The sequence below is a fragment of the Benincasa hispida genome, chromosome 4 (genome assembly GCF_009727055.1).
Source record: "Benincasa hispida cultivar B227 chromosome 4, ASM972705v1, whole genome shotgun sequence".
In the NCBI taxonomy this organism is placed as follows: Eukaryota; Viridiplantae; Streptophyta; class Magnoliopsida; order Cucurbitales; family Cucurbitaceae; genus Benincasa; species Benincasa hispida.
The window spans coordinates 66779823-66804133 of record NC_052352.1 but is presented as its reverse complement, the minus strand read 5'-3'; the positions used below and the strand labels follow the sequence as shown (position 1 = coordinate 66804133).

At 32.2% G+C, this 24311-nt stretch overlaps 2 protein-coding genes across 2 annotated transcripts; both read right to left on the bottom strand.

Moving 5' to 3' along the window:
- Nucleotides 1–291: 291 nt before the first annotated feature.
- LOC120074993 (GRAS family protein RAM1-like) lies at nt 292–3237 on the bottom strand. The gene is made up of 2 exons (XM_039028122.1): nt 2353–3237; nt 292–1404 (listed from the first exon to the last, which is right to left on the bottom strand). Exons 1-2 carry the CDS (start codon nt 3235–3237, stop codon nt 292–294), a joined length of 1998 nt encoding a protein of 665 aa, XP_038884050.1.
- Nucleotides 3238–11629: 8392 nt separating this feature from the next.
- LOC120075790 (actin-related protein 2) lies at nt 11630–22419 on the bottom strand. Its single transcript, XM_039029463.1, has 15 exons — nt 22378–22419; nt 22034–22144; nt 21169–21303; nt 20981–21052; nt 20820–20898; nt 19748–19797; nt 19196–19299; nt 19018–19086; nt 18866–18929; nt 15016–15084; nt 13926–14009; nt 13021–13079; nt 12585–12651; nt 12037–12120; nt 11630–11907 (listed from the first exon to the last, which is right to left on the bottom strand). The coding sequence occupies exons 1-15, from the start codon at nt 22417–22419 to the stop codon at nt 11827–11829; spliced, it is 1170 nt and encodes a 389-aa protein (XP_038885391.1). The 3' UTR covers nt 11630–11826.
- Nucleotides 22420–24311: the final 1892 nt, after the last annotated feature.

Below are 24311 nucleotides of genomic sequence, written 5' to 3'. Positions count from 1 at the left end.
TCACTAGTTTATATTCAACCAAAAAAGAAAAAAAACTCATAATATAGCCTGTAATATCACAAGGAACAAATCTATATAATTAATCCAAGAGATCTCCCTTTCCATGACCTATATGGTATAAGATTGTTCTAGTTTTTAACACTATTTTTCTTGTTCTTGTACATTCTTTGTAAGTAATAATTAAACATATATAGATAGATAGAAACTATAACAACAAATTCATGATTAAAATAAACCAAAAAAACAAATCACAATTATTATTATTTAATAAAAAGAATAAAAATATCCTCCTCAGCATCTCCATGCAGAAGCTGCAATAAGAGCTCTATCTTGCCACCCCAACAACAAGCATCCTTTGTCCTCAGTCAACCTATATCCATCACATGAATACAAACCAAGCAATATTTTTGACTGTGTCACTGCATTACTACTCAATGCCACTCCTTTAAAACCCTTTGCTTCCATTAATTTCCTCCATTTCTCGAGCCTCTCATGTCGTTCGATTCGCTCCGGTCCTTCACAAGCAACGATGTTTCTTATCTCCGGTGCAAATATATACTGCTCAACCTTCGCCCGCTGTGCCGAGTCCGGTGGAAATGTTGCATCGAGTGAGTCGAAAATAGCGGAGTAATAGTGTAAAGCTTCGAGGAACCTCCCCAAGAAGTACGGTCCGTTATGGCTTGCTTCTTGTTCAACTAGGGTTACGATATTTGGAGCCTGATCTCGGATCATTCCAAGTAAATTCCCAAGACTCTTCCCGGGGACACGGTGGAGACGGTTCACGGCATTAACTGCTAGAGCCTCACCGACACGACGGTTGAACATGTTTGGCTTTAAGGCTTCAAGTTGTTCTCCAATTGCATGGAATTCAAAAGGGACGTCGAGAGAATGAGCAAGCTCGGTTAAGCAACGGCCGGTTTCTCGTACGGCGTCGATGGCAGGGCCAACACCGGTGATTCGGAGGAACGGGGAGCCTCCGGGGCGAGCTGCTAGGGCTTGCATGAAGGCTGGCCATTGATAGCCTTGGAGAATATCAAGGTCAATGACATGGACACGTTCTTCAGCTTCAAAAGCTTCAAAGATGGCTTGATTAGCGGTGAAATGAGCAAATTTGACATAAGGGCAAGCTTGATAAACGATTTGATAAATCTTGAGGATTTCAAGGGAGTTTTGAGGGAATGGAGGGATTGAAGAAGAGGGTTTTGAGGTAGTGAGAGTTGCAGCAAGACGAGCAGTTAAGGCTTCAGTGAAACAAGAAGCAACTCTTTGCATGGAATCACCAATTGGAGTTACAACTCTGTTGAGATGATGAAGATATCTTCTTGCTAACATGTAATCTTCTTTTGCCACTGCTTCTGCACATGCAAGAAGGAGGTGCACCAGTTGAAGTCCACTATCTTGTTCCTATAAAGTTTTCAAGAATGGAAACCACACACCAACAATTTAAATTATCTGACCTCTTTAAAATCAATCATCAACTTTGGATAACAATTTCGTTTTTTAAATTTGTGTTTGTTTTCTCCTAATTATATCTTATTATAGTTTTCACACTCCATAAAAAATATTTCACAATAGAAACATATGGTTGGAAGTGGTGTCTTCAAGTTTTTTTCAAAAACTAAAAAATCTAAAGTCCTGTTAAGTAACTATTCGGTTTTTTGTTTTTAAAAATTATGTTTGTTTTCTTATAATTTCTTATTCATGGTTTTCATATTCCCTACCTAAGTACATTTGATGTCTTAGCTAATTTCCAAAATAAAAAACTTGTTTTTGAGAACTACTTACTTTTTTTAGTTTTTAAAATTTGATTTTGATTTTTAAAATATTTTTTAAAAGTAAACAACGAGACATAGAAAGCAATAGACAGAAGAGGGTTTAAAGGCCTAATTTAAATAAATAAAAGAAAAAGGAAAAAAAAAAAAAAAAAAAACCAAATAGTTAGGCCTAAAATGTTTATCGAATAGGACTAACTTTTCATTCTCCCAAAGATCATTTGTGACAAGTTATAGTTACACCACAAGGCTATACAACCTAGAGTTGCTTGATGCAGTGCCTTATGGTTGAACTTGCTCCACAAAGTCCCAGGAAATAGACAGCTCCGGGAATCAATGATTCTTATTCCACCGAGTTGAAGCTGAGACTTTCTTCGCAAGGATAGATTTGCTAATGATGTTAGATGCTTTAAGTCAGTTATTGGACTTTGAAAACTTTATTACGCTAAAGTATGTAAATCTTTCAAGTTTAATTAGTGTTTAAATGGATAAAATCAAAAGTTGTAAGATAAAGTATTTGGTAGAATTGAACTTGATCTTCAAATTAATAGTAAACAGAAAATGTTTGATTAATAATTACCTGCTCAGATCCAACAGGAAGAGGTGCCATCAAGCTATGGTTGAGCTGACTTTGCGGCTGCTTCGGCAGTGGCGTCAATCTTGGCGGAAGGTGTGGCGGATTTCCTTGTTGATCTTGATCATCTTGTTGTTGTTGTGGCAATGAGGTAGTTGTAATATTAGAGCCAATATGATTATAGAATTCCCTCTCAACTGTTGATGATTCTTGGTTTGAGCCACAAATAATATTTGAAGAGTTTGGAAGAGCCAAATCCTCAAAAATAATAGGTGGAAGAGAAGAAGTTGATATATCATAATATTGCAATGATTCTCCAATACCACTTGAAATCTTGGGCATGTTTTGATATGTTTCAAATCCTTCTTCTTGATAATTTTCCAATAATTCTCCAATGGTTGGGATTGAAGAAGAAGAATTTCCCTCTATTGCTTGCATATATTGATTGCTTGGAGAATTAAAGACTTTGTGAAGTGGGCTAAGTCCTTTTCCTTTTTGAACACTACTTGAAGCTCCAACTTGAGAGCAATTCCTTGGTGGAGAACATTGCATCATTATTGATTGCCCATAGTTGTAGTTATAATAGCTGAAATTCAAGTTTTGAGGCGACGGTAAGCTCCGAGCAGGGGACGAGATCATGAAATCGCAATCGAGTTGGTCTGCAAACAACGAATCCCATACCGAGTTGTCAGGCGACTGAATCTCGACATCGCCATCAATTTCGAATTTTGGAGCCGGGAAGTCGAGGCTAGGCGGCATGAGGCCGGTTTGCTCGATTTTTGCTGAAACAGATTCGTTAGAGGAAGTAGGTTGAGGAAGCTGTTGTTTGCTGCTGCTTTGATCGGTAGTACTCTTGTTGGACCCAATGCTTCCACACAGAGAATTCATCATCTTTGATTTCCTTTTTTGCTTCTCTAATGAAATTCTCAAACAACCCAGAAGATAAAAACAACTTTTTCTTTTTCTTTTTTATGAGAAACTTACAAGTTAATTAAAAGAGGGAATTTTGATATAAAAAGAAAGAACTTTTGGAAAGAAGGAAGTTTGGTTGTTTTTATGGGGATGGGATTTTTGTCAGTTAGTAGAGGAATTTAAAATTAGAGTTATTATATGGTCTCGTAATCAAAATTATACCTGCCTAGATTATATTGTTTAGCTGTTTCCTAGAGAAATGTTGTCTTCTTTTTGGGCTAACTGTTTTAACTGCCCCTTAACAGAGTTCAAAAGTCTGTGTGTAGGAGTGGGGAGAGTCCCAAATTTCCATCATCCCCCAAACTTGGGGCCGGCTGATGGGACCAATAATTTTTTTCCACCAATGTTCATAAAAGAAAAAAAAAATACTTAAGTGTATCTCAGATATCACCTATCTTTGTGTATCCCACTAAATTGTCCAATCATAATTTGACATTTAACAAATTCTTCTTATTTCTTTTTTAAAATCTTTTAATGATTTTTTTTAATGTGAATGATGAGAACGTGATGCATAAAAATGGGTGCTATTCGAGATGCATCCAAATATTAGTATTACCCAAAAAAAAAAAATAACTAACTTAGACAAATAATTTTCTCAAAAACATTCAAGGAAGATTCTGACCTTTTTAATGATATGTTTGAGAGTGAATTTAAAATTGTTAAAATCACTTTTGTCATGTTGAAGCTCACTCCAAAATTACACTTTTAATCATCAAATTTTATTTAATATTTAATTTTATACTTTAAAATACTGTGTTGATATCATCAAAATTGGTTTTGAATGATTAATAAAAATATGTTTACGAGTGATTTTGAAAATAAGAAAATCAATTTTAACTATTCCAAAAATACTTGCAATCTTGCCTTAAGCTAACTTCTTAGTCCATAACATATACCTTAATTAGTTCAACATCATAATTTGATGAAAGAGAAGTCAATGAGTGTATATACAAAAAAAAAAAAAAAAAAAAAAAAAAATACTTCTTTTGAGAATTAGCATGAACATGTACATATATACCTTAAATGTTCATGTTTAATTTAATCAAAGAAGTGTAACAATGATTAATTTTATACGTTAATTATCATATTGTAATCATGGAATAATCTTAAAAGGCCATTGTACATAAAATACATATTTGATGATATGATTTTATTTATAGGACCAAGGAAATATCTAACAAAAAGAACATGTAAATTTGGTTTTTTCTTTTTAAAGTTTAATGCATTTTCTAACAATTTATACTAACTTGTTATTTATAATTTAATGAGTACTATCATTTAAATTATCGTTAGTCAATGATGAAGGAAAAATCAAAGAGAGTGATTAAACACTTTTTTTCGCTAATGTCAGCAATTTTTTTATGAAAAAAATCTATTGTATGGAAAAAAAAAACTTACTAATACAAACAATTTTCCTTTTTTTTTTTTTTTTTTTTTTGAAAAGGAACAATTTTTCTAATTACTTTTAAAATCACAGCACAATCCTAAGAATTTTGAATTAGATAGTGTGGGATTCAATTGAGATATATATTTATAACATTTCCATTTACTTGAATATAAAATCAAACAAAAGTGTTACATTTTGTTTCTACTCTAAGTGTATGGACCTTGACTAATTTTATAGGGCACCTTCTCTCATCCTCTAACATTTAGTTTGTGAGGTTTTAAACAACGTAAATACTCAAAATTCAAAAGAAAAGAAAAGAAAAAATCTTAGGTTCCATTTCAGTTTCATGTGTTGAAAGTTAGGATTTAACTGTTCAAAATTTTACTTTAAACATTTACATTAGAAGTAATTTATTTTGTGAGAATTCAAAATTTTCGTAGAATGGACATCTAAATTACCACCTTTGTTTTGCAATAATATAAGATATCTGGATCTTTGGAGATTTTAAGGCATTCTAAGATACCCTTTCAAAGAGCATCTCGGGAGGATATTCATGTTGAAGATATCATCTTTTTACTCTTTCAACTTTTCTTTTATATCTATCTATATATATATCACTCTCCTTTAATTAAAATAAATACTGTGTAGTTCAGTCTCTTTGGTCATGTTTTTTCCCTATATTTTTTTAAATATATTGAAATTCAAATATATTTTATAAAAAATCCTAAATTAATATATATTATTTCAATGAAAAAAATAACAAAGAAAATAATAAAACAATATAAATTTAAAAAGAAATTCAAATTAATAAAAACAAATATGTATACATTTAAATTATATTAAATTACTTATAAATTAATGAATAATTATAAAGGCATTTTTGGAATATTACGTAAATTTATTACATTTTCTAGAATTCTACCAAACAAACACAATTATCCAAATATTTTCAGATATCGATTATCCATAATTATCTAAGGATATTAAATATCTATAATTCTAGACATTTAAAAATTTCAATCTTCTACATTAAAAAAACAAATAAACAACTCCTTAATGTTATTTTTATTGTTTTTGGTTTTTAAATGTGTTAGATCAAAATAAATTTAATTATTCTATCGATTATCCATAATTATTTAAGGATATTAAATATCTATAATTTTAAACATCTAAATATTTTAGTCATCCGCATTATAAAAAATAATAAAAATAATAATTTATGTAACTTTTATTGTTTTTTGTTTTTTTTAAATGTGTTAGATCTGAATAAATTTAATTATTCTTTCTATATAATTCCATGAGAATGTACCACATTTTTATTCTAGACCGGAATTTTTGTTTTACTTTAGTTAAAAGTTTATTTATCTATTGAATTTTACCATCTCATTTTTTATTTTCATGTAGCTTAACAGATTTTGATTATTGCTTCTGCAATATATTTTGATTTCATTTTTCTAAACATTTTCTCAATATTAATTTCCAAGATATGATATATGTTTAGTGCAACAGAACTATATCTTAAAAAGCTTCTCAATATTATCCTAATATTCTTAACTTGTTTTAGGATGTGTTTGAAATATATTTTCAAGTGTTTAATTTAAAAACTAAGTCATTTTGGAATAAATCTAAGTGTTTGACAACTACTTAAAATAATTTTTAAATGTATTTTAATTAATTTTTATTAAAATTATTTAAATAAAATGAATTTTTTTAAAAAATATCTTTTTTCTGAAATCAATCTAAATGGACCTTAATCTATGAAGTAATGAATCGCTCGTCGAGATAAAAAGGTTCTTAATCAAACGTAATGTGTTTGCCTCCTATTGGGATACTTTATCTTAATATTTGAAGTTATTAAATACTGATATTTTTCATAAGATACAATGAATTAGAAAGTAATTGAGATATCAAAGTATTTTTATATTTGTATTATTGTATCCTTTTGTCAATATATATCTATTTTGTATATTATCCGTACAATATATCATAGCCAACGGAAGCACGTATATAGAATACATATAAATATAGCCTTTCATCGAAATTAAAAGTCTGTTTGAATTCACATCTATTGTGGTATAGATTGTGATATTTTACTATTATTTGTAAATTTTTGGTTCATTTACTTATATTTGAAAACAACTCTTAAAAATAATTGATTCAAAAACAGAGTTATATCTCATGTTATATGTGTTCAGTACCAAAATCAAAAACTGGACTCCAATTTAAACAATTGTTCAAAATGTGTTTGATAATATATTTTTAAACCTTAAAACTAGTTGTAGGTAGCCATTAAATATTAGGTCTAATAAAAATTACTATCAAATAATTTAGGATATATTTTATGTTAAAATTGTATAATTATTATTAAGTTTTATATAATTTATGTTGTGTTACACTTTTTCTATTTTTGTTGGGCTGAGTTGGATCTCAGGTTGGCTAAGTAAAAATTCTGATGGATCCAACCCAACCCAAATTATATATATTTATATATGTTTAAAATTTGACTACGTTTATGAATCTATGATATTTTTCTTTTAAAATTGTTATGATATTTGTATTTGTTTAAAATTTGTAATAAATATCCTAGATATTTGATTTTAACATTTGAATTGTATGAGATTTTAGTTATTAGCCTGTGTTGTAGATAATTTTATGTTATTTAAATTAATAAAAAAAGGTTATAACTCAACAATCCAACCCAAATTTTAAAGGTCGGGTTGGAGATTTTGTTCGGATTTTTTGGGTTGTCAATCCAATCAACCCGAATTTTTTAATTGGTCCAAAAAAACATCATCAATCTAACTCAAGCTAACCCATATATACCCCAAGGTTAGTTAAGATATTTAGATGCGACTACTCATCCTTCTACCTTTACTATCTTATTAAAAAAGTGGAGTTGCACTATAAAATACTATATTCGATGACGTTTTCATCTTTTTTAATTTAATACTGCGTTTTAAATTTTCAAATTCAAAATCTGGATACATTAAAACATAAATATATTATTTTCAAAATTGTTTTGATCACATATTCGAAAACAGCAGATTACCTATCAAATATGTATTTCTTAAATTCAATAAATTTATATATATATATACATACATACATTAGTCTTAGGAGATACAAAGTTATATATCTAGAGGCATATTCCCTACACACTTATACATCAAGTATTATACTTCCAAATATTTTATTTTTAGTCTTTTAATTTTAAATTGAAGATGACTTTTAGTCCTTATATTGCATGTACAGGTAATTTTGGACACATGCGAGAAAAATCAAGGAGGAAATCAAAGTTTGAGAATAAAGCTAGTAAATTAAGGTTGCCTCATCCCAAGATGGACTAAGACAAGTAGGAAATATGCTAAGAAGAATAATTGAAAAGTATATGAGATTATCGAAGCAACCAACCCAAAAGACCCACCTCAACCTCGAAGGTTTAGGTCGTCAAGGTGCCATCAAGTTTGCCCCCCTTGTGGGCCTGCTCTTTGCAAGCTCATGTTTGGAGCCAAGTGGACCATTTGGCCAAAAAAGCAGACCTCAATCTTCAAGTTAAAAGGTCGAGATCAGCCTACCCCAACCGGTCAGTACGAGATTTCTATTTGTGAAGGGATTGAGGAAATCCTAGATTTAACTCCACTATACATAGAACATGATAACACAATATTAGGCAAGTTCATCTTCTCCTTAAAAGCTTGCTTTTGAAATGGCATACTTTTTTGTTAAATGGAAAAAAAAAAATCACTGCCAAATAATAATAATAATAAAATTAATAAAGATAGTTTCAGAAAGAAGACCAAAATGAAATTTGATACAAAATTCAATAACCATTATGATGAAATAAAGGTCCAGTAAACTTCATCATTCCTAATTTGCTTTAATCCACAAAATCTTAAACTAGTGTGTGTAACCTTTGTCATTATCAAAATAAGACTTTAGTTTTTACAAAATCATTATAATGTAATTATTGAAAAACATAATTATACAGCCCATAATCCATCCAGCATTCCCATAATTCAAAGATTGTAAACTCCACAATAATAGAAGTTTAATATATATATTTTCTCCACTTTCCTACAGCTGCACCATTGCCAACTAATTACTTTATTCATATACACAATCTTAAATATTTAACTCTCACTCCCAACAAATACAAAAACAGTTAATATAGTTAAAACACTATTTTAGTATTCCTACGAATAGCACGAACATGCATTAGAGATGTTCATTTTCTTCATTTAAATAGGAAATTAAAAAAAATTCTCAATAAATTAAAAGATTATAACATTTAATTGTGTAGTATAATCTTTACCGATATATTTAGGGTTTCACGTGACGGTTTTATTTGTCGAAAAAAATAAAAAAGAAAAATGTTGTAATATAGAATTGTAAGAAAGAAAAGAAAAAGGACGAAAAGAAAACATAGGCAAAATCGTCGGGTAATAGCGTGGGTGGCGCCGTCTATTCCTTGGATTTGCCAAAGGAATTCAGTGTTTGTCCTTATTTTTTTGCTCTTTTCATTCTTAGTCGGCCAATTAAATTCTCCTAATTTCATTTAATCATTATATTTCTCTCTCTCACCAAATATATCACTATTTTCAAAGCTAATTCCAACCTTAATTTCAACAATAATCGTCTTCATCCTAAATATATATCTCATAATTAATCTCATTATTCATCATAATTTTTATATCTCGACAAAGTGAACTTACTTTGATATTAATTGACATAATTTTTTTATATATATCTTGATAAAGTGAACTTAGTTTGATAATAATTGACATAACTTTTTTCTTTAAAAATTAGATATTTGATCCTCTACTAAAAGAAAATATTCATATATCTCATAACCCTAAATTCATCTTTTCTTTTTGCTTTAACAACTAATCAATTTATTTTTCCTTCTTTTCCTATCTTTTTCTTCCCACTTGTACATCCTTTACATTTCTTCAAATTTTGTTAAGGTTGGTGGGATTCTACAAATTTAATTTTCAACCCCACAAGTGATTTTAAGCACTTCAATTTACCAAAATTCTTAAACTTTTAAAAGAGATTTAACATGATATATTATTTTTATAATATTATTTCCTCGTCCATTAATATCTATTACGCTTGTTAGGTAGTTTTCACAAATTTTCAACATGTTAAATTTATTGCTACCTACGTCAACTTAAGTTTCTGAGTTTAGCCAACTAGTTAAAATGTTAGAAGTCCGAATATCCACTTTCATGTGTAGTTGAACTAAAACATTTTTTTTAATTTAGTGGTGATTCAACCACATTTACATTTCTAAACGCTGTTTTTTGTTTTAAATTAGGTTAAATATATTGTTGTTGTGACCCTCTACAAGTCCTCATTTTTCAATAACCAAACAAATTTGAAAAAAAAATGGTAAAGTTCAAAGTTGTATGCTTATTCCTAACTTCAGTTTATAAAACAAACAAAAGTGCATATGATATTAGTTTTTAAATTAATTAAAGTAGAAAATAGAAAAATAAAAGAGATATTATAAAAAAATAAACATTTGGTATAGGGGTAGGAAAGTTTCAAGTCAAAGGATATATATAGGGTTAAATAGTTGAGGATGGATGTGAAATAATAGAATCAAAAAGGGTTGGAAAGGGTTTGTCAACACTTATTGAGAAAAACAAATAGGAAAAAAGGATTATTAAAGAGATGAATATATATAATTACAACATTACAAGACTTAGTCTTCATAATCTGTCCTTAAGGAAGAAGATATGATATTAATTCTAATTAAATGGAAAACTTCAAGTTGTATGCTTTGAGCTATTTTTGGAGACAGACAGTAACTTGTTTTATTCTTTGTATTCTTAGTTTTTGTGCAACTCAAGAATATAACAAGAATATTATACTTATATATATATATATATAGAAATATGCATGGAGGATATATTAATATCATATATGTTGAAGCCAAGGTAAATGCTGTATATATTGGAGAATATACAGATGAAAATTTTGGCAAGCCCATTTCCAAAAGGATTGTTCCCAAGCCCACTACAAAAATCATTAACTTCTTGGTTGGTGTTGGGCATAGTTTTATTAAGATGTGAAAGTTCAAGAGAAAAAAATCAACTACAAAATTGTAAAAATGATCAAAGATTGGATATTTCCAGATCAGTGAGTGGTTGTCTATCAATAATGTAAATAAAATTATGTGAGCTTAAATATTGTCCCAACTATGAAGAGATGTTCATTTCTCGATGAATAGTAATTATTAGAGATGTAAACACAATTATATAATGTAGGATGCATTGCCAGAGTGAGTTTAACTCAATAATAATTGGCACAATTTTAAAGTGGGGTGCATTTAAACATATAAATAAATATCGCATCTTATTAATTTGAGACTTGAGACAAAAGTAAAGAAGTATATTTCTTCCAACGGATAGCACTAGGAGTTGACTATCACTGCATTTGATAACCATTTAATTTTTGAAAATTAAATATATTTTTTCTCAATTTTTTACAATATTTTACATCTTTCTTAAAACAATGATGTAGCTAACTCCATGTTTACAACTCCAATTATAATAATTGATGTTCCCCACTATTATGACCTACAATTAACTACAATATTACTATTTCAAATCCATCTTGATTATGGTGTTTATTATTTCCTACTCATCCTCTCTTTCACTTCTTGTTACATTGTTTACTGTTCTCTCCTAAGACTAAAATAATTTGCACCCCAAATACATACTATTACTTACAAAACCATTTAACTCACTAATAACCATTGTCCACTCAATGCCTCAAACGCCTCCTGCATTCTTTAGTTTCAAAACTTGACTTGATTTTTAAAACATTGGTAAAGAGTAGATAACACAACAAGAAATTTATAGGTTAAAGAATTGTTTATAAACTTAATTTTCAAAAACTAAAAACTAAAACAAATGGTTACCGAATAGAGTCTATATGATTTTGATCATCATATTCAAACATACCAGCAATATAAAAATATAAGATTTTCCCATTTTATGCCACATGATCAACCTTGTCTTCATAAGCCAAGTCATAAAATTGTAGACATAGTATATTTCCATCATCCTCCAATGGTTTGAAGAGCGATCATAAAGACAACTAATTGTACAGAGTCACGCCTGGCCACATTTGCTTAGACAAGCAACACCTTCTTCTAGATAATCTTCCCTGCTGATCCAAAATTCAGGTGCATCCTGGATGTGTCAATAAGGAGTTCATTTAGAGTGACCTATTTTCTCAAATGGTTTATGATGTTATTGATATCACGATTCTGGTTTGTAATATCAATGGAAACAGCAACACCAAAGCCATATAATCTATACCTTCATTATTCCTGCTAGGACTGCACCTCCCAGATACACCATGTGCTTTCTTCTTGGTGGATCCTCAATACGCAATCTCAGTTTCTAAGAATCAAAGGACGAAGATATACTAAGAGTTCAGCTACACCTTCCATTTTTTTTTTTTTACATCCGTGAGTGTTCAGATCAGCTTACGCACACTTCGTCTAATCTTACAAAACAACCCGCTTGACCCAACAATATTTGGGAGTCAAGGAAACCCGTAGGATATTAATCATAGGTAGGTGGCTACAATGGATAAAAGTTATGACCTCTTAGCCCTTTATCAAGGTCATGACCTCTTAGCCTTTTATCAATGTCATATATACCTTCCAATATTATTCTGCTTTTCCAGTTTAATGTTAAAAACTCAGAAAAGATCAACTCATTTACAACCGTTTATTTGGTAATGACTTGGGCGAAGTCCTAAAACCATCTCAGGTGTATCAAATATTCATTAAGGATCTTGTCAATCAGATTAATTACAGGCATATATAACTAATGGTTAACAGTGTCGGATAAAATGTTACCTTTAAACCATCTCTGTTTCCCTTCAAGACGACTTCGAGATAGCGGTCAAGTATTTCTTTCTCCAAACTGAATATTATTACAATCAGTCAACATGTTATCAAGATCTAAACTTGTGGAAAAAAAGAAGTAAATATATAGTAAATACCAATTACGGGTCGACCCTATCAAAATCAATCATGAATTACGATGGTATCACAAAAATAATAAATAAGCCTACCATCACCTTCTAACAATGAGGAATAAATGGCTACTCCGAGGCGTAATAAACATAACTATAGCAATGAGAAGTTGTATTATATCAAAAAAATAGAAAATAAAAATAAAACCTTTTACAAAAGGTTTTAACAAAAATCAAGCCCTTGAAGGAAACAGCTTTATTAAAGGTCTACAGTTCAAGAATAATATAATTACAGACCAAGAAGAGCTAAACATTACCGACTAGGTAATCCTGGATACATTGTGCTCCCACCACTTAAAACGATATGCTGGTAAAGCTGCAAAGCAATAATATTCATATTTAATTTAACATGAAAAGGAAATAAAAGGAAGTACTAAATCGTGAAATTAAGTGATTGCTCAGCCCAACTGGTGGCTGTAACTCGCATGAGATAGCAAATTTAAGCATCTCAAGAGAAGAGGAGAGTAAAGGAAAAGATAATACAAAGATTTATACGCAGTACTTAGAAGGGTAAGTTGTTTTCTGATTGTCAATTCATAGTTATATATGGCTCACCAATTCATCAAAACATCGATGTGCATTTGAACAGTATTGATTTCTCATGCTAGAGTACACTCATTTATTTCCTATCAGGCTATCACTCTCTCCTTTTCCCTGCCCTTGCACATTTCCTCCCAGCTACTTTCCCTGTTGTTTGTATACGTTTTATTATTACACCATGGATCCTTCGTCTTACATCTTACTCCCCCGTCATTTTCAAGTTGAAAAAAGGACCTCAAAATTTCATTTGATACCTCATACAATGGTGGAGCAGGGACAATAAAAACTTGTCACCTTTTTTGTGCTTCTATTTGTGATCTAAAAAGTATTTAATTTGACCATCTAACACGAACACTAAAAAGTACATGGGCATTGTGCCTAAGAATCCAATAAGAGTCAACAGGCACAAACCACACCTTTCTAAATTCACTCCTCCCAATTGGCACAAAGGTTGAGCCTGGAGAGGCTTTCAGGCTAGGCCAATGCCCGGATATGCTCCTAAAAACACTAGCTGAAACTTATGTTATATTAATTCATTTTATATCTTTAGCAAAAACCCATCAAAAGAGGAACCAAACGGAAGATGTTGTTTCTTGAAAGCATATGGAAGGTCTAATCATACCATCATCCGGTTATCAATATCCATTTCTTGTATGCAACGAAAAACCATATCTGCCATGCCATCCCCTTCAACATCTATCAGTTCCTTCATGAAAAAAAATAATAATAAACAAATAAATTTATTATTTAATCAATATTGCTATAACTACAGTGCAAATAACTCTGCAAAAGAATTTAATAATAAAAATTACTGCATGTAGTAAAGATAATTGCTTCTATGATACCATGTGCCTTCTAGTAAGTTCTTTCTAGTTTCTGTTCATTTAATTGTCTCAAGTAATGTTGTGTGCTTTTGGACAATTTCCAGTTCCAATAAAACTTATAACTTATTAGATAGACACAGTTCGTCCCCATTCAAGACAGTTGGGAAGTTTTTGCCATAGGCCGGGGCAGATTTAGTATGGCCTAGAGGTGCTCGAGCCCCCTCTCAACTTTGTGCTCTTTATATATTATATAATACAAAAAACTAGCATAGTATCAAAACACTAGCTAGCCGAATGGTAAATTTGCCTTCCAGCCCCCCTCTAGACCCAGGTTCAAGCCCCACTCATTATACATATTTTTACTAAATAATATAAAACCCACCGTTAACACAATTTCTGGATCCGCCACTGGCTACAGAGGGAGGGGCACAATAAAGTGGAATGGCATGTTTTTCCTTTTGGAGTGTGGACTTCATTTTTTTTTTCCAAAACTTTCCTCCCTTTCCCATGGCAGCCCATTAGAGCTTTTTTGTAATCCAATTAGCTTGCTCTTTCTATACAGTGCTTTATTTTGATCAACTTTTCTCCGTCCTAACCAAAACTGTGACGAATAAATCAAATGACTAATGTCCCATTCTTACATGAAACGTAGGAACTAGTATTCCATATCTGTGCCCAATATTATGTTGAAGTAGGGTAAAAATGAGCCATAAAAAGTAATCAAATGACTAATGTCCCATTCTTACACGAAACGTAGGAACTAGTATTCCATATAGTCTGCGCCCAATATTACGTAAAAGTAAGGTGATAATGAGCCATAAAAATTAATAAATAAAACTCAAAGCAAGGCCAAAGAAAAGAAATATCAGTTAAAAAGCACAGGCTTACTGGAGTAAAGAGCGCTTCAGGAGCTTGAAAACGTTCAGTGCCAACTTTGATCACCCTTCCATCTGGGAGCTGGTCGAAGTAACTCAGAAAAGTGAAATTAAAATAACAAAAAAGTAACATATAACTCTCAGTGAGACCAAAACCAAGTACAAAGATTATCAAATCAACAAACTTAAAAAAAGACTGCAAAATCACGCCAGAAAAAAAAAGAACATGAGAAACAGTGCATGGATAGGAATGAGGATAATTACATGGAGACGGCGTGCCAATTTTTGGGGGAGAAAAAAAGATGATGCAGCCTAAGAAACCTTAAGGAGTAATCCTCCAAGAATCAAGATTGTGAATCTTTTATTAGAATGATAATGTGTTTCATACAAGAGGGGAATGTTCCTATTTTTAGAGTTTTATTACAATTGAAGGTAAATTGGGAATTAACCTAGAACATTGCCTGATTACCCACCCAATTAACCCCTATTCTTCTTACATCATTCTACCCTCTAAAAAGAAAATTCATCCTCAAGTTTGAAAAAGAAAAAAATATGAAGCAAACAAGGAATGAAATAAACTAGTTCGACAGAGTATGACGAAACCAACCTCCTACATTGTGAACAAAAATATTATGATCAAAGGGATAAATTCGAGATAAAAAAAATCTAATATTGCCACCAAAAGATGAACTTCTCCATCGGCTATAAAGTCAAAAACAGATGTTTCCTTCAAGCTCATTCAAAACTGTATTCAAAGGATCAATCACTAAAAAACCACCTTCCAAAGATAATCATTCAAGAATCGCGTCTTCTTTATCATTCGCTTCAAGTTCTTCGACAATTTGGTGATCCATTTCCAATGCAATCAACGTGTCATTGTTCTTGGTCGATTCTTGCTCAGTGTTCGATGCCACTTTTCCATCTTCTTCATTGGATTTTTCTTCTTTACTTGAGACAATTTCCAAATTGAAATCTTCAAATTCTTCTTTTTCTTATTTTTCTTCTACTTCGTTCGTATGATTTTTGTCCCAATTACCTCTATTAACTATGTGGGTCTCAACAAGATTTTTCCTAATTTTATCTTCAAGATTTTCTATTCGAAAAGTCTCCAACCATGATTTTCTATTCTTGAGCTCTTGCAAATGAATTGATAAATGAACAATATGTTAGTCATTTTTGCTAATGAAAGTTGGATTTCTTTTGTTGTTTTCTTTATTTCCTCCAATGGTACGGGATCAAAATAGTCATTTTGTTGGTCTTGGATATGTTTCAATCTCGTAGTGGGTATTGAACTCATCCATTGATTTTCTTGAATCAACCTTTCTTGATCGTGTTTCATAACCAAAAAATAATTTCGAACCTTGACCGTTCTTCTTGGGCTGTAAAAATTCATTCTTGATGATCGATAATTCTTTAATTCATCTAACTCCCAATCTTTACGTTGATATCTTGAAACATGGGTTTGATTGGATCTTTGGACCTTTTTCGATATTGTTGCCTTCTTATCCCACCCCAAATTGCCTTAGAAACATCATTGGAGTCACTAGAATCACTAGAATCAAATTTTCAATGTGGATAATGATAGGTCCTTTGAGAAAATCAAGCATGGGCAAAATTAGTAGGTTGAAATTCTTCTTCTGAACCACTTGAGTCATAATCTCAACATTGTTTTTGGAAGTAAAATTGATTTTCTTATCTATAACAACTGCTGGTTTTTTTCTTGAACATCTTCTTTGATCAACAATAATCCATTCTTGCAAAATCTTGAAAAATCTTTGGTTTCTTCTTTCTTTCTTGGAATTTCAAGGGTTCCCCCTAATTAGATGTGGGTTGTTCAGCAACAAGCACAACCCATGAAGTTCCCTCTTGTGATCGGCGTCACCAAGAGTTTCCTGGACTTCCACTAGCGGCAATCAATGTTGGCCCAGACGAATGCTCTGATATCAAATTGATGTAGCCTAAGAAGCCTCAAAGAGTAATGCTCCAAGAATCAAGATTGTGATTTTTTTATTAGAATGATAATGTGTTTCATACGAGAGGGGAATGTTCCTATTTATATAGTTTTTATTACAAGTGGGATAAAAAGGGAATTAACCTAGAATGTTGCCTAATTACCTAATTAACTCTTATTCTTCTTACATCAAAATAATAATGATGAGACATAGTAGGACTCAGAGCAAATTAGTTAAAATATATTTTTGAAAATATATTTATTTATAATGGACAGGTTGAATGCTCCAACATACTTTTGAGATTACGAGTAAAAGTATGGAAGACACCTATCTAGAATATTAAATCCCTAGATACGGTAGAATAGTCAACCAGTGGAAGTTGAAACATTTGAAGAAGCCATCAACCTTCACTAAATAATAACAAAAGCAAGACATTTCATCCTTCTCTCATGTACTAAAAAGGGGTTGGCCTACCCTTCCGAACAATAAGATGCACTTTGGCACATAGTAAACAAATACGGAATAGACTTTTATGGTGGTGCTTACCGCTAGGGAACAAAGAGTGATGCTTCTAGAATAAGGTAATGGATGAAAATTCTATAGTTTAAATCAGTGAAGGAGAGTTCCTTTAAACACAATGTGGGAAATAGAAGAAACATTCTTTTAGGGGAATATACCTTGGCAGCTGAAAACTCACTAGAAAACCTTTTTTTTTTTTTTTTGGTCATCTATCTAAGAATCATACCATACTGGGCTGCTAGGAGTAGACGTCCAAAAGCTGGGACCATCGAGTACCTAAAATTCAGATCGGTGGAACAATAATTTATTGAAATGGTTGGCTTCCTGGAGAGAAACCCAAGTTGCACATGTGCAACAATAGCAAAGGGGTCTGGAACCATTAAGGGAATTCAACTCAAAGTTCCTCTTACCTATCCTGCTGGATAGACAAGTCTCACTACCAACCCTTCATACAGTGGCAATCTAAGAACAAAAGACCCAGTTGGAGTTGTTGGCTTTTAGGCCCATCATCCTCAGAGGCCATTTGTTTCGCGGGCATCTTAGATTTCCACGAGGTGGACATTTAAATTACCATGTTTGTTTTGTAGTATTATAAGATGTTCGGACATCTAAAGATTTCTGGATATCCTTGGATGCCCGGACAAAGGGCATATGAAGAGTTTTGATGTCCTCCTGAAACATGGGTTTTCCAGATTCCCGAGTGAGGGCATCTCCATTTTACATTTTTGTCCTTCCTTTTATTTTATTTTATATATATATATATATTAATCTTCATTTACATTAGATAATTAAAATAAATACGGTTAACACTGCATCATATATTTTTAGTTATATCGCAATTCTTATTATTTTTTAGCAATATATTCAAATTTATATTTAAATTGATATTTATTTTATAAAAAAATCTTAAATTATGATACATTATTTTGTTGAGGAAAATAACATACAAAAATAATATAAATTGTATTAATTTTAAAAGAAATTCAAATTGATAAAACAAATATGTTATATAAGTTCAAATTATATCAAATTAATCATAAATTAATAAATAGTCGTAAGGACATTCTTGAAACTTTATGTAAATTTAAGACATTTCCAAGTAGAAATCCTACAAAACAAACATAACTATCAAAATATTCCCAGATATCTGCAAAAATACACCTACAAAACAAACATGGTAATCTAAAGATGCTTGGACATCTATAATTCCAGGCATCTAAGATTTCGGTTATCTACATTCCTCAAAAACAAACGGTCCCTTAAAGTTATGTAGCTATGTTCATGAGGTTTATTACTGTTGTGGCATCCCGACACTTTGATCACGTCAGAGGTGGTTACTTATATGGAGTTGATTGATTTGAATTTTCAGAAGAATTCCCAGAGGTTACTTACAGTGTAGTTCTTGACGAGAATGGTGGTCTCAAGCCCCAGTTGATATTCCCTCTTGTAATCATAACTGCACATATATACATATTTATGTACCATCAAAACAAAGTGAATGAGCACATATCAAAATGCATACAAAGTCAAATTATTTAGTTCACCTTATATAGCATAACTTCTCTTTGATTTCCCTAACAGTCTCAAAATCAGCAGATCTATTCATAGCATACCTTCAAGAAGTTGCATGTGTTAGCCAAAGAAACAATCCATTTAAATGATGAATTAGTTTTTTAGTTCCACCCATATCATGTTGACTGTGCAATGAAAAATAATCCCTACCCTCTCCGTGAAAGTAAATCAACAAGATATGAAGTAATGTGCCGCCCAGCTACATTCATTCTTTTTGTAAGATGAGGAAATGAGTAACCATCAACAACTGGAACCTGGAGAAAAATCAAGCATCAAACTCGATCCACACTCTCCACATAAGCCTCACAATACTCATAAGCTGTTACTTAAAATATCAAAAGTAGTTTCCCATGCAGAGTACTTGTTTGATAGAATAATTAGTAAAACAAAATGAAAATGCATTTTGTTAATTTAATGTATTTTCTTCAATGTCTAACTAATAATCTTTTGCACAACTGAACCTCCTTCCTTCAGTAGGGCTCCCTTTTAGGGCTTGGTTTTTTGTATGTCTTGTATTCTTTCTTTTCTTTTTTTTTCCCCCTCAATGAAAGTTGTTTTTAACTAAAAATAAGGAAAAACCTCACAAAACATGACACTAAAGCAAGATAAACAAATCAACTTTGCTCACTAAGAAGTATATGGAAGAGAAAAGTCTATCCGTGAGCTTTATGAAAAGATTTCAACAATACGTAAATCATTTACCACATGAGTGACACCATCACCAGAGTCGATGACTAACCCAGTCAGTAAACCTGCCAGCGCCAAAAAGTTGAGTAAAGAATTAGAAGAAAAATTAGATGAATTTGAGGGTGTTTATCATAGGTGTGTGCGTTATTCTTCACCATCAGTATCACAATCAAATCTACCTTTTTTTTTAAAAGGAAACGATTCATTGTATTAATAAATAGAAAGGAGCGAAAGCTCTAAGTACAAGAGGGTTATACAAAGAGCAAAGCGAGAATACAAGTGTTTGTAAAAGGATCAGGAGATGCACCCGGACGTCTCAACTAGGTTGACACTCCCTTAGCACCCTCATCATCTCCAATTCTAACCCATAACTGGGAGATATAATAACAAGATTACAAAATGAGGACAAAGCCTAAAGAAACATCAAAAGTGAAAAATTAAAGATAAAGCCAAAACAGTGGCCTGAAACTTATGGAAATATATAAAAAGTTCAATAAGTGCTGCTGAAATCTGGAAGTCTGGAAATGTTTAGTGCTGTCCGATAGGAGGGGTTGAGATAAAGGCCCCCGAATTGAGGTTGAAATCTGAAAGGCTGTAGGCACGGAAATGATCGGAAAGGAGGCACCACGAGGAGGCTTGACGACGGGCAGCTTCAAAGCGGTCTTGGCATCTAGTGGCTTTGTTACGGAAAATCCTTTGATTTCTTTCAAACCAAAGGTCTGCCAATAAGGCTTTTACAGCATTACACCATAACAAATGGATGGATTTGTGGGGAGATGGGGCCGGCAAGGAGCTGAAAAACGTTACTTTTGAAATCATTGCACAAGGTCCAAGAAAGATTGAAAAAACACAGCAGCTTTTTCCAACACCAATTTGAATAAGGGCATGTAAAGAAAAGGTGAAGGGAGTCCTCACTAATCAAATCTACTTTTTAATTCAACAATTATGATCTTCTAAACAAAACATAAGGAAATGTGCACCTAGATTGAAAAGTGAGAAAGATAGAGAAAGAAAATAGGGGAAAAAGATGACAAATTTAGAAAAATAACTAAGCACAATTTTGACCTTCATTCATCTTTATAAGCACCTTGAGCATACAAAGTTAAAACTGCTTGGATTTGAATGAAGACCCCAGAAAAGTTGTACTTCTCAAACATGGTCTCAACCTGTAAGGTTAAATTGACCCAACTCATTACATCGAGCAAATGAAATTGAAAGAACATTGAAAGAAAATCAAATATCACAAACCATTTTTTCACGGTTCTTTGAAGGATTGAGAGGTGGGTCTGTGAGCAAAATTTTACATTCTTTTGGATCTATCTATCGACAGAAAACACAAGAGCAATTTAGCTCAACATTATGATTTGTCCATGGGAAAAATATATAATGCTCGTACTAGGTGGTAAATGGGAATTTAAGTGCAAGAAAATACTTGCCTTAAGTTCGTTGAAAAATGCATGGTCCCACACATGACACATATCATCCCAATTTTGTACGATACCATTATTAACTGGATAAGTTATATCAAGCTGATGGCGCAAATCTGCACAGCTTTCTCCAACAACAATGTCCTGGGAGTAAATCAAAGAAAAGACTTGAGAATGAATAATCAATTAATAGTAACTAACCTCGGGATGACTTTTTCTATGAAAATATGATATCTTGATTGAAAATATCTTCAATTCACTACACTACAATATTCTCACTCATAAAAGATAATCTCTACACAGGAAATGATCATGTCTACCCAAATTTTACGGCACTCTGGATATATAATTAAATTCAAAATCTGTGATTTAATATGGTATCAGAGCAAGTTGGTTCAGAAGGTCATGTGTTCAAACCTCCGCTATGTTATTTCCTCCCCAATTAATAGTGATTTTCACTTGTTGCATCTTCTTCATATTTCAAGCCCACAAGTGAGAGAGGAGTGTTAGTGATATATAATTAAATTTGCCTTTACTCACTAGCTTAAGCTTTTGGGTCAATAGGTGATTTAATAATCAAAACATCGAACTACCTTTCAGAGTAGAAAATGCAATGATAGCTATCAAATGGATTGAAAGTTGAAATTTTCTGACCATAGACAAACCACCTTGCAGAATGAAACCATAAGGGGAATATACTCATCATCAAATGGTCACAAAACATCATGACTAAAGTCCTTGCAGTGTGAGCTAACGATAGAAATGAGAAATCAGTCATGATATTATGCTAACCGATGAGTACCCCAAATAAACATATCAACTCTTCCTTTTCACACCCAGAAAAGAACTCATTAAACACAGGGAAATCACAAACCTTCAACTCCTGTTCGATGAGTGATTCTTCATAGCGAAGCAGCGGCCTTCCCACCACACAAGGAAAAACAGAAGTGGGAAAGTTCTCCCCGGCAAATCCACATTTTACATACTGCGATTAATCAGCAATCTAATGTTAGGCAACCGAATCAAAACACATTAAAAAAAGTGAGCTCAATTGGGACAGGTGAGGCGAACAACAGAAATCTCGAGCAGAAGCATATGAAATAATGGGTAGATTTACAGAGGAGTATGCAAGATCGAGCAAGTGGGCGATCAAGGGGAAATAAATCAATAGCTCGAAGAAGTGTGATTAAAATAAGAAGAAGAAGAAGAAGAAGATACCCCAGTGCCATTGTCGCAGACGACAACATTCCGATTATCCATGCGGTGGCGATGCGGCTGAGTAGCTGATGGTAGTGGTTGCCACTTTTGTGAGACGGGTTTGGTTGGGTTGCGACGGCTTGAAGTTGAAGTTAAGGAAAGTAGGGAAGCGTCAACGAATAGAGATGCCAACAGATACTAATAGCATACAGAATTACACAGCCTAATACTTCAAATGCGCATCGTCTACAAACACAACCCCAAACTTTGCCAACCGCACAGATCACCCATAAGCCTACACGAGGTTTCTTTACCAATCTCAAAAGGAAACAAAAATTCGTTCTTTTAGAATTGGGAAACTTACTCTTCAAATTCATACGGGGGAATTTCATATTTGCTATAATTGACATAGTGTTATTCTTTGGCATCAAAGGTTCAATTATCATTCTTGTAATTAGTGTACTAAAAAATTATTAACATAAACATGGTTAAACTGACATGTTGACATTTGAGTCTTGCTTTAGGTTTCGCTATAAGTCTTCGATGGTCTTGACGTTTAGCTCAAATTTGGACTCGATATACTCTGAGTTGACCTACTTAAAAAACTCTCGCACCGATGTGGCACTGAGCTTATTACACATTGATGTCTAATTTAATATAAGGAGTGACTAATTTAGTTAAACATAAAAGAAGTAAAGTCGGTCTCTCATTTGAAGATTACTTATTCTACCCTTTTGGAATGGTCAAATATGATTACATGTGACGATAGTGGTGTAAAAGACGTTTTTGGTGCTCGAGGTTGTTGGATCTAGTTTGGTTAGTTCTCGATCGGTATATATTCATCAAGTTGGTTGGTTGGCCAAGCCCCAAGCACTGACATTTCCCTTTAAGGACGTACCTCTACTTCCTTCTAATATCTTGTGGGTTTGGGCCCAGCCTTGGACTTAAACCTTATCTTGAACAACCCTCAACATGACATAAAATCTAAACTCTTGATCAATCATAGATTCAACTTCCCGTCTCCAAAGCTTTGTACTTAAAACATGGTTTTGGTACCTTCAATTGTTTTTTTATTCGATCAATTTTTTTTAAATGCAGTTATAATTCTATGTCTAAAGGTTTTCATTCTAAAAAAATAATAATAATAAATCCAAATGGTATTTAAACATTTCTTCCCTATATATCTTTATCTTTATAAAATTGAATTATTAATTTGGAATCAATATATTCTCAATTCTCATGAAATAAAAGTTGATCGTTCGGTCAGTTTTGATATATTTTATTCTTTAAAAAAATTCTATAATTTTTCAAACCGACATCGATCGACCCCTCTCCTTCTCCGACCGACCAATCTTGATTGACTCGATTTTTTGATCTATCATGCTCACCCTAGTTCAATCATTGTCGTGTGTGAATTTGTTTGGACACTACAAAATAAATAAAGCATGTAACAACTAACATATTACAAGACATTCAAATTCGACCATAAAAAATGGGAAAAAAAATGCACAAAAAACCTATTTTAAAGGTACAAAATGGAAAATTACTCAAATTTTGAAAAAAAATGTCAAATGATTCTTTTTTGAAGTCATGATTACGTGAAATTACAATATCGCCCTTACTTTCTTACTTTCTTTTTTTGTTTCCTTTTTCCTCTTCCTTTCTCCCTTTATTTTATTCTTTCATTGTAACTTCTTCTTAACCAACTTCTTCTCTTCTGTGCATCTTCTTCTTTTCTGACACTGCGAGTTCACACAAGCAGTTCCTACTCTGATGAACAAGAGCGAGGTCTCGTTCCTACTCTGATGAACAAGAGCGAGAGCGAGACCGATAGAGAGGAGTGATTTTGTGAGTAAGGAAAAGAAGAGCAAAACCGACAAGAGCAAAAACGGCTTGAGCGAGATGGGCGAGAGGGGGAAGAAGACAACCCATTGTTCCATGGATGTTTGCAAACG